The sequence below is a fragment of the Clupea harengus genome, chromosome 9 (assembly GCF_900700415.2).
Source record: "Clupea harengus chromosome 9, Ch_v2.0.2, whole genome shotgun sequence".
Classification (NCBI taxonomy): Eukaryota; Metazoa; Chordata; class Actinopteri; order Clupeiformes; family Clupeidae; genus Clupea; species Clupea harengus.
Genome location: NC_045160.1, coordinates 3,933,342 through 3,948,109, shown reverse-complemented (window position 1 = coordinate 3,948,109; position 14,768 = coordinate 3,933,342). Strand labels below are relative to the sequence as shown.

The following is a 14,768-nucleotide window of genomic DNA, read 5'->3' as shown; positions in this document are numbered from 1 at the left end:
AGATCACTGACGGGGTGTGTCATTTCATTAGCTCTGGTCAGTTATCAGCGGTGGGTGTTTCTGTGTGAAAGTTGATGAAAAAGTTATGGCCAGCCTTGCATTTCATAATTTCTCACTTTGGCTTTTCAGGTTGACCCTGTTTATGAATTTCGGTTCTGAATGGAAAGGTCACATCTTAAGCACGTCTATTTATAAGCGGGACGACGGGGGATAACATCTCCTTGAGCCACCTCAAGTTTCCAGGATCACTCAAGACCCCTTTCATCCCACGTTAAATCTCAGTTTATGGCAGATTGCCACTCTTCACTTCCCTACCGAATCCCCTTACTGCTTAAGCATGTAGTTTTAAAGTATCACATATTCTAATGGTTCCTTGGCTCCTTTAAAGTCATCTACTCTTAAGCATATCATGTGCAGTCTGACATTCACATGTCACTTCTAGATTTTTCAGTTATGTAAACATAAATACATTTTATGCTGAATCTTCACATTTATTTTTAGAAAGGTACAAAAAGTCAGCTTAGGTATGTGCTGTTGAGAACGTAGCTAACTCACCCTGTGAATAAATCCCTTGTATGAGGGCTGGTTATCTAAGATATGCGCTAATGGAGTTGACATTCATAACTGCAATAATCCAATTAGGTGCTCCGGATTGGGGCATGAAGCAGCGTCTCAGAGAAGCTGCTTCCCCACAACTTAATTCATACTCTTAAAGCCAAAACAATTTGAGAACTATGATTCTTTCTGTCGTGTAATTTATTTATTGTAATTTATAAGACAGAAAGACATTTGTACAACAGACGCGACCCAAAACAAATGCTGTTTCCCTAAGGTTACTGTGTCTTTGTGTACTTTAAGTGTTCCTCACACTCGACTCTCCTCTCGTCTGCTCCGCTATCTCATAAATCAGAACCCTAGCTCTCCTTGACAAAAGACCATCATCTGTAGCGGGATACATTTTATTTTTCACCCCAGGGTCGGGGATTGCTGCTTATCAGTTGAACATACCGATAGTCTCCAAATCCGCGTGCCCACTCACAATCATCCCTCCTTTTCTAACCCCCCGCCCATGATAACCCTTTGGCTATTAAGTGTCTGATAGTATCTTCCCCTGACCCAAAATGCTCATTTGACTCTCTCTCCTGTTCTAATTACTGCCATATTGAATTAGGTCATTTGCTATTCTGTGTTGTTGAGTGCAAGCAGACTTGCTGTTTAGAGAAAGAGCCAGTTCTTTTCTGTAGAAGAAGCCTGGGAGGGAAAGGGTTAAAGTGCAGAAGACCCATGTGCGTGATGGGACTGTTTTATGTAAACACAGACAGGGGAGCCATGGACAGAATGATTAATTGGACAGAGGCAGAAGGTGAGGGAGAAAACGAGAGAAGCGAAGCTTAAAAGCAACAAGAAAAGGAGGGGGGGAGAGAAGGAGAGAAGGAGAGTCCGAGGATGAAGAAGGAGAGTGTGAGTAAGGGATGAGTGGAAATGAAGAATAGTAACAGAAGACAGACACGGAGAGAGAGAGAGGCTACTTGAAGCCGTCTGCTCCTGGCCGCGCTGTGAGAAGTTTATTTAAACGTTAAGTGGTGTTAAACAGAGAGGATCCAGGCCTGACTTAGTTACGGTAAACACTGCAACTCTATCCCCCCCCCCCCCCCCCCCCCTCACTCCGAATAAAATATCCTCTCATCCCTCCTGCCTGCCAGGCCGCCTGGCTGTCTGTCCGTCTGGCTCACACCTTTGCTTAGACAGTTAATCAGACTTAGATGGAGATGAGAAGAGGTTAATATGTCTGCTGAATACATCTGCTGGATCATAACCAGAGTTTGACTTCAGGACTGGATCAAATCACAGATCTGGCCATCTTGTTAGGACATCCCTGAGTAGCCTTTAGGTCTTTGGAAAGGCATTTAAAAATGAGAGAAAGTTGCATGGTCTTTGCATGAGAGTGCAAGAGGTTGCAGTGTGTTTACATACCACCCTGTATAAACCCATTTGCGATATTGCTCTACTAAAGTAATAGAGGCCTTTATTGTATTGCTCACAGAGTGAGTCAGGGTGACTCCATTAAAAATGTTGTACACATAAATGTAGAGCTGGAACTATTAGGCTTTCTATCTCTCTTTTTTCTTCTACCTTTCTTTCAGAAGGTCCTAGGCTGACTTCCTTAGTTCTATCAAGAGGCACAAAGGAAATTCTGATAAAGCTGTGATGATAACCCTACAGTGCCCATTCTCTCTCTCTCTCTCTCTCTCTTTCTCTCTCTCTCTCTCTCTCACTCTCTCCCTCTCTCTCTCTCTATCTCTCTCTCTCTCTCACACACACACACACACTTTGTCTCTCATTCAGCTTTACCATTGTGATTTGTTTTCTTAATGAGACAGTGCCATCCAGTGGCGGGAAACAATACTGTAGTCTCACTCGCACTCAACTCGTCCTGCTACACTTTCAGTTAGCCTGTTGCCGCCTGCCCACATTCACTGAATACTGAGATGATATAAAGTCTGGTTATGTCTAGTTATAGTGAGGCTATATCTGGATATTCCCATTTCAACAACTGACATTTTTGAACACCAGACATGCACACAATGTACGATATCACAGCATTTTGCTTATTACTTTCAACACTGGATCCACCATTTGTATACAGAAATGATGTTTGTGTATGATGTGTTTCATGCTGTATGTATTCTGTGCATAGGCTGAGCTGGGTTATCTGCAGCTTTATGGAGTGCAGGAGATTACGGGGAAGCTGGACAGAGAGACTGGGGGCAGTAAAGGGCCTTAATTGCATGCCAGCACACACACCATCAGATTTACTGCTCAGCTTAAATCAGGGAAACAGCAGCACAGACTGGGAGAAAGGAAGTCGGTAAGAGAATCTCTCATGCAAAACACACACACACACGCACACACACACACACAGAGACACACACACACACACACACACACACACACACACACACACACACACACACACACACACACACACACACACACGCACACGCACACACACACAAACATTCTTTCTCCAGCCCCCTGATTAAAGTTACGATCCTAAAGGCTAAAGAACATAACTATACTCAAACAGCTACAGTAAACATGGCTTTGTAAAACAAACTATCCTAGCACACTTGCCCATGCCCATGACACGAGCCACATCTGACAACAATCAGTTGATGAATTAGCAGAACTATGAAATAGCTTTTAAGAGCAGTTATTTTATACAAAAACTGTCCTTTGTCAAATCACTACTAGCTGAGATGACTGTCCTCCTGTAATGTAATTGCAGATAAAACTGTGTACGACTTATATAAAAATACACTTATATTGTATATGCACACCCATGGACTGGTAAAAACACACACACACACACACACACACACACACACACACACACACACACACGTTAACACTGGTTGCGAGACTCCTCTCAGACTGGATTACATTGGAGAGAAAACAGAACCAGACACTTGTCTCCTCAGATCAGTGAAAGGCTCTCAGTCAGGCTCATATTGCCCTGTAATTTCACTTGCCTTCGACAGGAAGTCAATTACACTGGAACCGTTTATCCCAAACGGGCCGTCAGGGCCTGATTAACCCCAATATGCCATAGAAAGGGGTGATTTGGGCATCAGGAGAAAATGGCCTTCCAGCTTTCTTGTTAATGTTTAGTTAGGCTTAAGATGAGCAGCCAAATTCAACAGGAAAGTGACAGCGGGGCTTTAATTGAAACTGGAGAGGACAGACGAAGCAAACTGCTTTGGCCCATTTCTGTGTCAAGTTTGTTTTAGCGAAAGGTTGATTTTTGATATCTGTGAGTAATCATAGTGTATGTCTGGTAAATCAATTCCAAGATTACTATCACAGGATCACCATTGTGTGGATACCCTGAGACTCAAAGCAAGGATATGAAAATAATCTCAGCAAGGAAGTGATACTTACCTTGGACAGTATACAATCATTCAATCACCACACTGTCCCTTGGCTGAGGGCCACCTCCACACCCCACCCCCCTGACATATACACACACCCACACATATAAATACATCCCCAGTGGGGCGGGGCAGACTGGAGCCTGTCTTGGCACTATATTTTGGGGTTGGTTATGAATGAAAAACCTGGACTGGTTCTAAATGTGCTCTCCTGTTTTATTCTCAGGCATGAAAGAAACACCATCTAAAGACCAGGAGCATGGCCAGAAAGGGACGGTGAAAGAAATATCTAATGATAGCTGCTACAGAGCACTCAAGGCCCCTCCCAACAGTTTGAATACACCTACACTACCTGCAACTGACCACCATGCTCCTGCGTTGCAAATTGGACAAACACAACAGAAAAGTGCTGAAATACAGGGTGGACGAGAATCAAAGAAGCCAAAGGAGAAATAGGAACCCCGCTGAAACATTTTCACTTCCACACACACAGATATTTACATGTTGAGGTTGAAATAACAGCTCCTTCCTCTCCCCTGTCCCCTGCAGTGAGCCAGAGGCATCTGTTCCTCTATGTAAAGGAGTCATTAATGGAGGAAATGACTCATTTATGCTCAGAGCTAATGGAGGAAACTCGACCAGCCAATGTCCCACCACCCCCTCTATCTCTTCCCACATTCCTCTCTCTCTCTCACTCAGTCTCTCTCTCTCTCTCTCTCTATCCATATGACATCTGAGTGGACTGTTGCTTGTGTAGACCACTGGCATACCCACATTATGCCTCATTAGGACCAATCTGGTGGGCTGCCAGGGCTTATGGGTAAATGTTCACTTTCCTCGTCTCGGGGTAATTTCTTCACCCAGATGCTGATCAGAAGGAGTCTGAGAGGCCGGGAGGGAGAGATCCATTACACCGCTGGCTCAGGTCAAGGCACTTCCTGAAATCTAACCATGTGTCACACTGTAAACCTGTCTTTCTCTCACTACAGACTTTTGAGTTCTTGTTGGAGCTAACTTCGAAACATAGTGGATGGAGAGCCACATGTTCCATGTACTTGGCAGCAGCCATGATGGCCTGTGTAATTATTTTAAAAGCCCCTAATAAGCATGTAGGTTATTCTAAACCTGAGAGTTTGTTTCCTTCAAAATGCTGTGCTTTTTGCCCACACATGACAGTAATTGATGTGCACAATGAGCCCAGTATAATTTCTAACAGGGCAATGCACCACTCAGACATATTCTTTCTGTGCCACTGAACTCTCCCACCTAAAGTAATACATCAGAGATGACCCACTGCATTTTGGTGATGTTAGTCATTACGAGCAGCAGAGTGGAAATTCTGTGTCACAAATGAGTGTATTAGCTCTGAGAGAAAGATGATGTTAACTCTGTATCGATTAAATGGGTTTCCAGTCCATTTCACTGATGACATCAGTATTTATTCAAACTATTTCTACCCCATTTAACACCTCACAATCATTTTACAGGACATTTTTTCCATGGGATGCGGTTGTGGAAAGCTTACTGCTTACTTTTTGACCCCCACCCCCCAAGCAGCTGAGGATCAACACATGGCCCCATCAGTGTCTATGTTCCTATGATTCATTTCCGAGGTGCGGATCATGTAAAAACTATTTGCATGTCTGGGCTTGAGAGTATTTTCAGGCCCGTGGGGATAGGGCGAGTGGGATGGGATGGGATGAGGGACCGAGAGAAAAGACGACGAGTGTGAATAGAGCCAGACGCTCTGGCCTCTGGTGTGGACCAACCCCAAAGCAGACACACCTCACTCCGTCAGACCACCTCACAGGAGCTCGTGGTGATGTTGCTGTTTTCCCTCCACTGCCATTAACATTCTTGGCCCGATTTCTGTGAGATGGAGCAAGGAGCCGTAACCCTGTTCCCCCTGCCACGAGGAATGCAGGGGATGTTGAAAGCATTCCATCGGCGGAATGAATGGGTTCCCTGCAACGCTCATCTGTTGTGTGTCCAATGAGACAGTTTATTGTGGGGTTTAATACTGCTCTGCTTGGCTTCTGGGTGAGGTCTGGCTCTATGTGTTTGGCTCAGCAGCAAGATCAGCTTCAAAAGCCAAATAACAAATTGATCTCATAATGGCCCATTTGTGATTTGATCTCACAGTGAAATCCACAGTCATCCTTTTGAGGTTTTACATGTGTATTCCACAGAGTGCTGGCCTGTGTTTGTGTGTATGTGTGTGTGCGTGTGTGCATGTGTGTGTGCGTGTGTGTGTGCGTGCGTGTGTGTGTGTGTGGGTGCGTGTGTGTGTGCGTGTGCGTGTGCGTGCGTGCGTGTGTTTGTGTGTGTGTTTGTGTGTGTGTGTGTGTCTATGTGTTGTGAAACACATTTCCATAACCCCAACTTTTGAAGTACACACACAAACACAGACACAAACTCTATCCCTCATTCACACTTTCCACTCTTTGCCAAATACATAATGCTGCAGCTGTTCTTTGAGCTTAGAGTTATCAAAACTATTTTCCCACAGTGCACATGTGCTCCTGAAAATGCTCATTATCCATAATTTGACACAGTTTGTTGGCAGTGCATACAAAGGTCCCATATGTAAATAATGATTGTGTTATGCTTGTTACATAAAAAATATACATGAATGTGTAGAATACCACATGATTAACCATAAAGGGACAAATGTAATTTTTTTTTTAACCCCCCCCCCCCCCCTTTTTTTTTTTTTACAATACTTCTAGTCCTATTCATGGTAAGTCTAAATGTTCAATGTATGCACTTTCCATATTTGACATAGGCCTACTTTGACTGAAAGAGCTATACGGTAAAAATCCTCTCTGATCAATCAAGATCATATGGTTTATCATATTTATTAGATATATTTTACTAGTTCTGAAGTGGTATAACAATATCAGTTGTCGTTTATATTGAGGTTTTTTCAAGCATACACTTAATTTAATGTCACCTTATTACTTATTGAATTGCATTGCAGTTGGTAGATTTTTTTTTAAATTCATAAACAGACCGTTGCACAGAAAGATACAGTAGATGGGTCTGTGCGTATTTTCCTGGCGTAGCGTACTCTACGCACCATACGTTGTGTCCACGGTAACCACGTAAGCTTTACCAATGTTTCACCTACATAGCACAGCAAACGCTGCAGCCTGTAGAGAAACAAGCTGATTCCCCCATTAGCTTTTATTCTGTCCATATTAATCCGTCTTCGTAAAATGTCTTTTTTCGTCGCATTGTTGTGCACACCTCACACCAGAGTGTTGATGTCCTAAGTTTTACTAGAACTCGGATAATTCACGGTGAGTAACTTAGCTGGAGACAACTTGCTAGCTAGCCACTTGGCTGAAGGGATAACTAACGTTACCGTTAAGTTAGCCCTTTAGCTTGCTATCCTAGAAAACTATACATCGGTTACATGCTAGTATGGTATAGTAACTGTTATATAATGTAGTAACATGATTCAACTAGGCACGTATATTCTGAACGTGCAATAAATGTTCTAGCTACTACTCTCACATATCGCAGACAAGCTTAGCTAAAATTGAGTGAACTAGCTAGCATAATCAGCTAACTAATGTCACCCATAAGTTATCCTATGATGTGTGTTTGCTAAGACAACTTGTTACACATTCACTTAACAGTTGTAACACTAACGGTTACTTATTTAAAGGCAAATTCATTGTATGTAACGTAACATTGTGGCTTCATTATAAGCACTGTAAACTAAATAACGGTGCTTCATGGCTACAATTTAGCTAGTGCTTAGATGACATTCAGAGAAGTTTTCAAATATGATACTACAAGATAACTTGGGCTAATTAGTCACTCATTTGCTCGTGTATTTGATAGCGTTTGCTGAATACTTTGTTGCAGTGAAACGGTAACGTTATTGTAATCGCTTTATTGTGATGTTAGGTGTGAAAGATGCCTCACGACTTGGATGATGTTCGCAAGAGATTCATTCTTACCACCACTGCGAACTACTTTGGACTGAAGCCCTCATCCGCTCTATCAGACTGTCGGGAGCTCAACAATTTCCTGGATGATGGCAATGAGTTTGTTCTAGCAATAATCAGAAATGGAGAAGACTTGCAACTGTCAAATAGGGTAAGTACATGAAAACAATCCTCCTTTTTGGAGGCCTTGCATGTTATGAGTGTTGTTGATGTTCTCATTTGATGTGTTGCAGATTGAATCCGGTGACAGCAATGAGAAAGTCCTGGTATTCTTCAAACTACGTCCTACTGTGATCACAGAGGAAAACTTGCACCAAAATGTGCTGGTGTCCTCCATGCTGGAATCCCCTATCAGTACACTGTACCAGGCAGTGCGACAGGTGTTTGCTCCAGTACTTCTCAAGGTAATGCATCAAAGGCTAAATGCAACAAAGGTTGAATGTGATCCACTACTTTCTTTAGGTATCCCTTAATCAGTAATACTGATCATTGAACATCAGCTCTTTAAATCAACTCTTTCATTCTCTATCTTTGTAGGATGAGAAATGGAGCAAATCATTTGATCCCAAACTGCAGAGTCTCCTGAGTGAGCTGGAGTTAGGCTTGGGCTCTGTGGTGAGACAGTTGAACCCAGAGAACTCTGGCAAACAGAATACCAAAGAGGAAGATGTTCTGGGTAGGTGTTGGAAATTCCTGACATTCTAATGTACAGTGTTGAGGAGTGGGGTTCAATGAGTGTCATTATGCTGTACCCCGCAGGTATCTTGACCCCCGGTGATGAGTTGCAATACTGGGCTGATCTTGCTCAGTCAGCAGAAAAGGCAAGCGCCCGTGACCGAGCAGCTAATTTCTTAGAGCTCTTCAAACCCATTGAAAAGGTACGTAAACATTTCTGGCCTATCACCATGCAGCAAAGTTTTACATATCCACCTGCAACACCCTAACAGCTTCAATTGTACTACTGACTGACCACACACTTTCTTGTCCTGCTCTGCTTCGCCTCTGAAGAAATGTTTTTGTTTTGTTGTGGTGACAGGACTACAGTAACCTGGACAGCGTGGCCCTACCAGATGCAGCGGAGCTGGTGGACCTGACCCGAGACACAGTGGACGATGTTTGGAAGCAGGGCGATCATGCACCTTACCATGAGGCCCGCATGCAGAGGCTCATGGATGTCATAGGTACAGTGCAGTTTCACTGTGACCTGTAATGTCCTCATTACACACTCACTCTGCCTTTGAGTGCCTCTGAGTGTTCAGCAGAATAAGCATATTTATGCTGTTATTACTAGCTTTGGTGTGCATATTAATGCAGATATACTGTCTTTGCAAAGAGTAAAGGACAGAGGAAATCAGCCCTTGTGTTAATTATGCCTCACGTATTTTGAGATTGTTGTAGTTTTTACTTGCTGAGAGGCTTTGAAGAATAACCAGGACCTCAGATGTATAGCTGCTACTAGTGTGCACATGTGTGTATCCCAAGTCATTCACAGTAATAATTGGCATACATTGGAACATTTACCCCAACCTTAACTCTAAACCCAACCAAAGTCAACATTGTTGCTTGAGCCACTCTCATCTGATGTAGAGTTATTTGACTATATGCACTGGACCTTGCAGGGCGGATTGTAGATGTATTTGTGTTCCCATAGGTGGCGCTCTAGGCAGGTATGTTCAGAGGAAGCTGAGCTCTTTGAAGCTGTGGGAGGACCCCTTCCTCTCCATGAAGGAGAGCGTGAGGGCAGGCATGGCCGTGTGTGAGCAGTGGGCCGGCGCCTGTGAATACCTGACTGGACAGGTGTGGAAGCGTTACTCCCCTCATCCCTGGAAGGGGGACAAACACCGCCCCCAGGGTCTCAGCTGCCTCGCCCATAGGCTGGAGGAGGTGGGTGACACCTGTCAATCACTCTGTGGATCTTTGGTGGAATTAGATAAAGTAGAAATGTTCAGTTGGATAAAGAGGAAAGCTATGTTTGTTTGTATAGCTAGTGACACGTGTTAATATTATTTCTTTATTAGGCTTAATAAGCTGGTATCCATTGTTATCCAGGGGCTGGATTTGGGTATGGGACAATTTACAAAAGCACTTAGTGACAGACTCGTGATCTGATATGAACTTTGTAGGTGGTGGTGATCCGAACAGTTCACGAGAAGCTTCTGCGACTCCTGCCAGTGGGGAATCAGCAGGCGGTGTCTGCCATCCGTGTGTTCGAACCCTTCTCTGGCCTCAACCCACTGCACTACAACCCTTACACAGAGGTTTGTCACCATGTTTGTCAGGGTTCCCACGGTCACACGGTTTATTATTCACAATGAGACATACAGTTAAATTCATTAGCAAGCTAAAGATATTAGTTGAGTTCTACAGGCCTAATCTACAGGGCAAATAACTAACAACAGCCAGACATTAAGTCAGCGAGTTGTCTACTGTGGTGTAATGGGAATTTTGAAACAAGGAAGTACTGTATTAATATTTAGTCAATGTCCAAATCTGATGAAGCTCAGTGCTCAGTGCTTGTACAGGGAAGAGTTATCCACCATCATTTCTTCCATGGATAATATTTTGTTGTGTGAATTTCTGCGGTGTGATAGTTTTGACTCGAATTTGAAATGGCCTAACTAGCCTATTCGAAAAAAGGACAGGAAAAGGTTGTTGTTTCACTTTCATTCAATAATTAGGCCCAACATGTGGAGTAATGGAGGCAATTTTATGGCCGTGTAGAAAGGTCATGGAAGGTCATGGAAGTTTCATTAAGTCATGGAAAAGTTTTGAAATGTTGTTAATGAAAACAGGTGGGAACCCGGGTTTGTGTGTGTGGATTCATTTAGAATGCAATGCAGTTAGAAAGGAGTGTGAAACCCGTGTTGTTTCTTCTGCTCCAGCCCCTGTGGAAGGCAGCCGTGGCCCAGTTTGAGAGAGCCATAGCCCCTGCTGAACACGAGATCGCCGGCAAACTGAAGGCCTGCCTCAGTGATGTGCAGGACAGTCCCCAACAGGTACAACGGCTCCTCATATCACAGACCGAGTTTAGCCTCAGGCTCTCAGCTTCCTGTTCACACTGAAGTTCACCGAGAATGGTGTCACTAGTGGGACAGCTTTAATGATCTTTACAGTTAAACAAGGCCGGTCCTCTGCTTGGAGAAAGCCCTGTGGTAGCCTCGGTAAAGAGAAAAAAAAACAGTTCTTCAGTCAAAGTCCACTTCGATTAGCATGCAAACAACAGAAACAATTCCACAACAAAACTAACATAACAAGGAAACCGCAGTCTTCTGACTTACTGTTTCAGCTGCAGAATTCAATTCAATTCAATTCAATTCAAGTCAATTCAATTCAATTCAATTCAATTCAATTCAATTCAAGAGTTACTGCAGCCACGATTCAGTACCAACTTTATCTGTATTACCAAAACAACATTAGAAGGGCAGAAGGAATCTTGTAATATTGTGTATTCATGACTCATGTTGGAATTGTTTCAGATGCTTCAGGCTTTCCAGAAACACAAAGAGCTGATCAAGAGGCCTGCCATCAGTAAAGAACTGCAGTCTGAGAGAGAGACCCTGCTGGCCAAACTGCTGGACTATGTCAAAGGTGGGGATTATAGATTTTCAGGTGGCTATACTCTTGTCAAGTAGTAATTAACTGGATGCAAGCTGTATGCCAGAGATCTTGTAAGTCTTGCATATTTTCTCTTTACTAACTGAGCTCTGTACTAAGAAAAGACCATTGAGAAAATGTAATGCTGTGGTAAAAGTAGACCACAATCAAAGAATTATGAATCATATCATATATGCAACAGTGCATTGGTATCATATATGAATGATATCCGGTCACCATTTTATAAGGTACAAACACGCTGCTAGGGAAGAGCACTTGAGTCTTAACTGCTGTGACTACTCTTTCCCCAGGCTTGCGCACAGACTTTGAGAGTCGTTGTCATGGTGCCCCAGGGGAGAAGTCAGGCCCTCTCGCAGGAAGAAACCTTCCGGAAGTCGTCAACAACATAGTGTGGGTCCGACAGCTTGTACTCAAGGTGCGTTTACTCACTCAGTGATGATATACTGCTGACAAGTGCTTTTGAATGTTAAAAATAGTCAAAATGTGTGTTTTTTGAAAACATGGCCTCAACACTACTGCTGACTATGTACTTTAGTTGTTGGGAGGTCAGACATGGAAATAAAAGTGGAATTTAAAGATGGATTATCCAATGATGGAGATCCTACTTGAGGATCCGACTGCAACTGCATTTGGTCTTATACTAAAGATTCAGTGAATGTGTCAGTGGTCGGTGTGTCATCTGAACATTGAAACAAGTGTGGCTGTTGCTGTGGTGTGTCTGGGGTTCTGGTTCAGGTGGAGGACTCCATTAAGATCTCCGAGGCACTGCTCTCAGACCTGTCTGGGTACCGCTCCTTCGTCCGCTTTTCCGATGACCTGCAGGAGCAGCTGCGGACTTATGAGCAGGACCAGTTTGAAGACTGGTCCAGAGACATCCTGTCGGGCCTCTCTGACCCTAAGTCTGGAATTAGGTAATTAATCAGTGTGAAGTAGAGTGTTGAGCGGCAGAGGCAGTAACCAGTAGAAAGCGTTCAAGTAAGCCAAAAAGGTGCAGATTTATTTATGCTGCCGGCAGGTGAACAGACAAGACGCACTTTACATTTAACAGAACTAACTTTCCCCACACAAACAAATAAAAATAGTAGTTCTACTGACTTGCAATAAATAGCTTAATTGATTAGTACAGTCATCCTCTCACCTCAGAGGACAAAGCTAGACTCCCTGCCATTACCTGGATGCAGGTTATATTCACCATAACCCCCTCCTCCCAGGAGTTAACCATTATACTTTAATCAATTATCTAAACAGACATATCTTTTTACTCTTAAACATGTATCATGCATACAATAATTCATATTTGGAATCTGCACATGTACAAATATAGTTAATTGGGCTTCTGACAGCCAGATATACAAACATTATCCTCAATGGACCAAACACCCCTTACTCAAATGGAACAGCCCATTGTTTGGCGCTCCTACACGAATAAGGAAGTAGTTTCAAATGCGCTCTGCTTCGGTTGGGCGCTGGTTATGCTGCAGGTGAGCTCCGCGATTTAAATGATCTTTCATTTTGTAGTCCAAACGTGATCCTTCTTGCAGGCTCACACAGCACGGCGCCATGCTGTTCACCCGCGATTCCGTTTCACGTTGGTCATACAGTTCATGAAGCATTCACATACAACCACACTCATTTAGCCTCAACAATTTCCCCAACGTCTTTCTGCGCTATTCAAAGTGACGGCACAGATTTCGCTCCGTCACAATCAGGTTAAGACAATTAGGCCTATTTCTTTTAAAGTGAGTATCCAGTTATGTTGATTTTTTTTTTTTTACATATGTTCATTTCTTACGCTTTTAGATTATCAAAATTATTTACACAGATTTATTCAGAATAATAGTAACTGTGTAATTTAAGTTTGATTTTGTTTTATGCACGTAGACTTATACTATCCTTTTCCCACAAGTCAGAAGCAAACACTGAATAAGTACAAATCTCCATGACCTGATTATTCTTGCAGGCACCGTACCTTAGCTCTGGGATAAATCTGAAACACATCAGTTGATGTTCATCTGAACTGAATTTGACATCACTCATGGAGTCGCCAAATTTGTCACACACAATTTGTCAACTCTGTGCTGACTCGTGACAGCTCTGCCCCACGCCCAGCATCAGAAGTTATTGGAAGTTATATTTGACCTTAAAGGGGCATTACGGGGTTGTAAACCAATACACTTTTTGTCAAAATCGGTGAACTTCTCCTTACTGTCCTCTAGCTCTCTGTTCTGTGTGTGCGCACTCAAAACAACTCTGGTGTTCATACTCAGTTCAAGGCTCTGGAAATGGGAAACAAACAAAGTGGCTAAGACAGAGAAACACACTATTCCTTTATTCCACAATTTCAGCAATGTTGCTTCAGGAGTAAAGAGGGGAGGGGTGTGTTTGATTGGCCGTTGAGTTCAAATATTCAACAGCCTTTCATCAGAATAGCGGACCACTCCTTTACTTCCCATGAATTGCTTGTCCGTGTTTGCATGTAGCCTGCAGGCCAGTAACCGTGTGATGGAGCTGGATCACTTGGATGGGAAGCTGAAGATCCAGTACTCAGACCGGCTGGTGACGCTGCTGCGTGAGGTCCGGCAGCTCTCTGCTCTGGGCTTCCCCATCCCAGCCAAGATCCTGCAGGCAGCCAACACTGCAGACAAGTTTTACAGACAGGCCATCATTCTCAAACAGGCAAGGCACACAGAGCTTTTCCCTCTTGGCAAAGACATATTTAGACAACAGCAACCTGTAGATACATCTTTAGGGCCCTAATTTCATAGGGCAGGTGTCCAACATGTTTCTGAAGGTGCACAAACAGGACCATTCTCAGAAAGAAAGATTGGGAAGATTCATTTTCTCAATCACACCTGCTGATTTGATCCACTCAATGTCTGTCCGGGCTAAAGACATTTTTTAAGGGTTAACACAAACTGCATTAGATACCATAAATAGAGTTTTAATCTGAAGAGACAAAGGCCAGGTGCACTATGACTAACACAGAGACAAAAATGAGGAACCAAAAAATGTCACTTTAGCAGCAAGCCATGAATAGGCCACAGAACTCTATCTTTACTTGTATATCAAACTGACGAGTAAATGCCTTAAATGTGTGTTACAAATAATTTATTACAGTGTGTTCTTGACTTATTTCACTTGATAGCTAAACTAACATCTTAAATAAATACTTCTATGATAAGTCATTCATTGAAATTTCTTCTCTTCATTAGTGCAGCTATACATAGCGATTGACGACCCAGTGATTGGATTGGGTACTACC

General features: G+C 43.1%; 1 protein-coding gene across 3 annotated transcripts in view; it reads left to right on the top strand.

The window, feature by feature from the left end:
* The first annotated feature begins 7,035 nt into the window (after window positions 1-7,035).
* The window catches only part of LOC105909270 (cytoplasmic dynein 2 heavy chain 1), a 168,611-nt gene continuing 160,878 nt past the window's right edge, over window positions 7,036-14,768 (top strand). For all 3 annotated transcript variants that reach the window (XM_031573109.2, XM_031573108.2, XM_031573107.2), the window contains exons 1-13: window positions 7,036-7,234; window positions 7,851-8,042; window positions 8,125-8,295; window positions 8,429-8,567; window positions 8,651-8,769; window positions 8,928-9,072; window positions 9,543-9,775; window positions 10,015-10,149; window positions 10,774-10,887; window positions 11,368-11,479; window positions 11,797-11,921; window positions 12,242-12,417; window positions 13,987-14,182. In XM_031573109.2, the coding sequence (XP_031428969.1) occupies window positions 7,860-8,042; window positions 8,125-8,295; window positions 8,429-8,567; window positions 8,651-8,769; window positions 8,928-9,072; window positions 9,543-9,775; window positions 10,015-10,149; window positions 10,774-10,887; window positions 11,368-11,479; window positions 11,797-11,921; window positions 12,242-12,417; window positions 13,987-14,182 (1,848 nt within the window). In that variant the 5' untranslated portion in view covers window positions 7,036-7,234; window positions 7,851-7,859. The remainder of the gene's footprint in view (window positions 7,235-7,850; window positions 8,043-8,124; window positions 8,296-8,428; window positions 8,568-8,650; window positions 8,770-8,927; window positions 9,073-9,542; window positions 9,776-10,014; window positions 10,150-10,773; window positions 10,888-11,367; window positions 11,480-11,796; window positions 11,922-12,241; window positions 12,418-13,986; window positions 14,183-14,768) is intronic.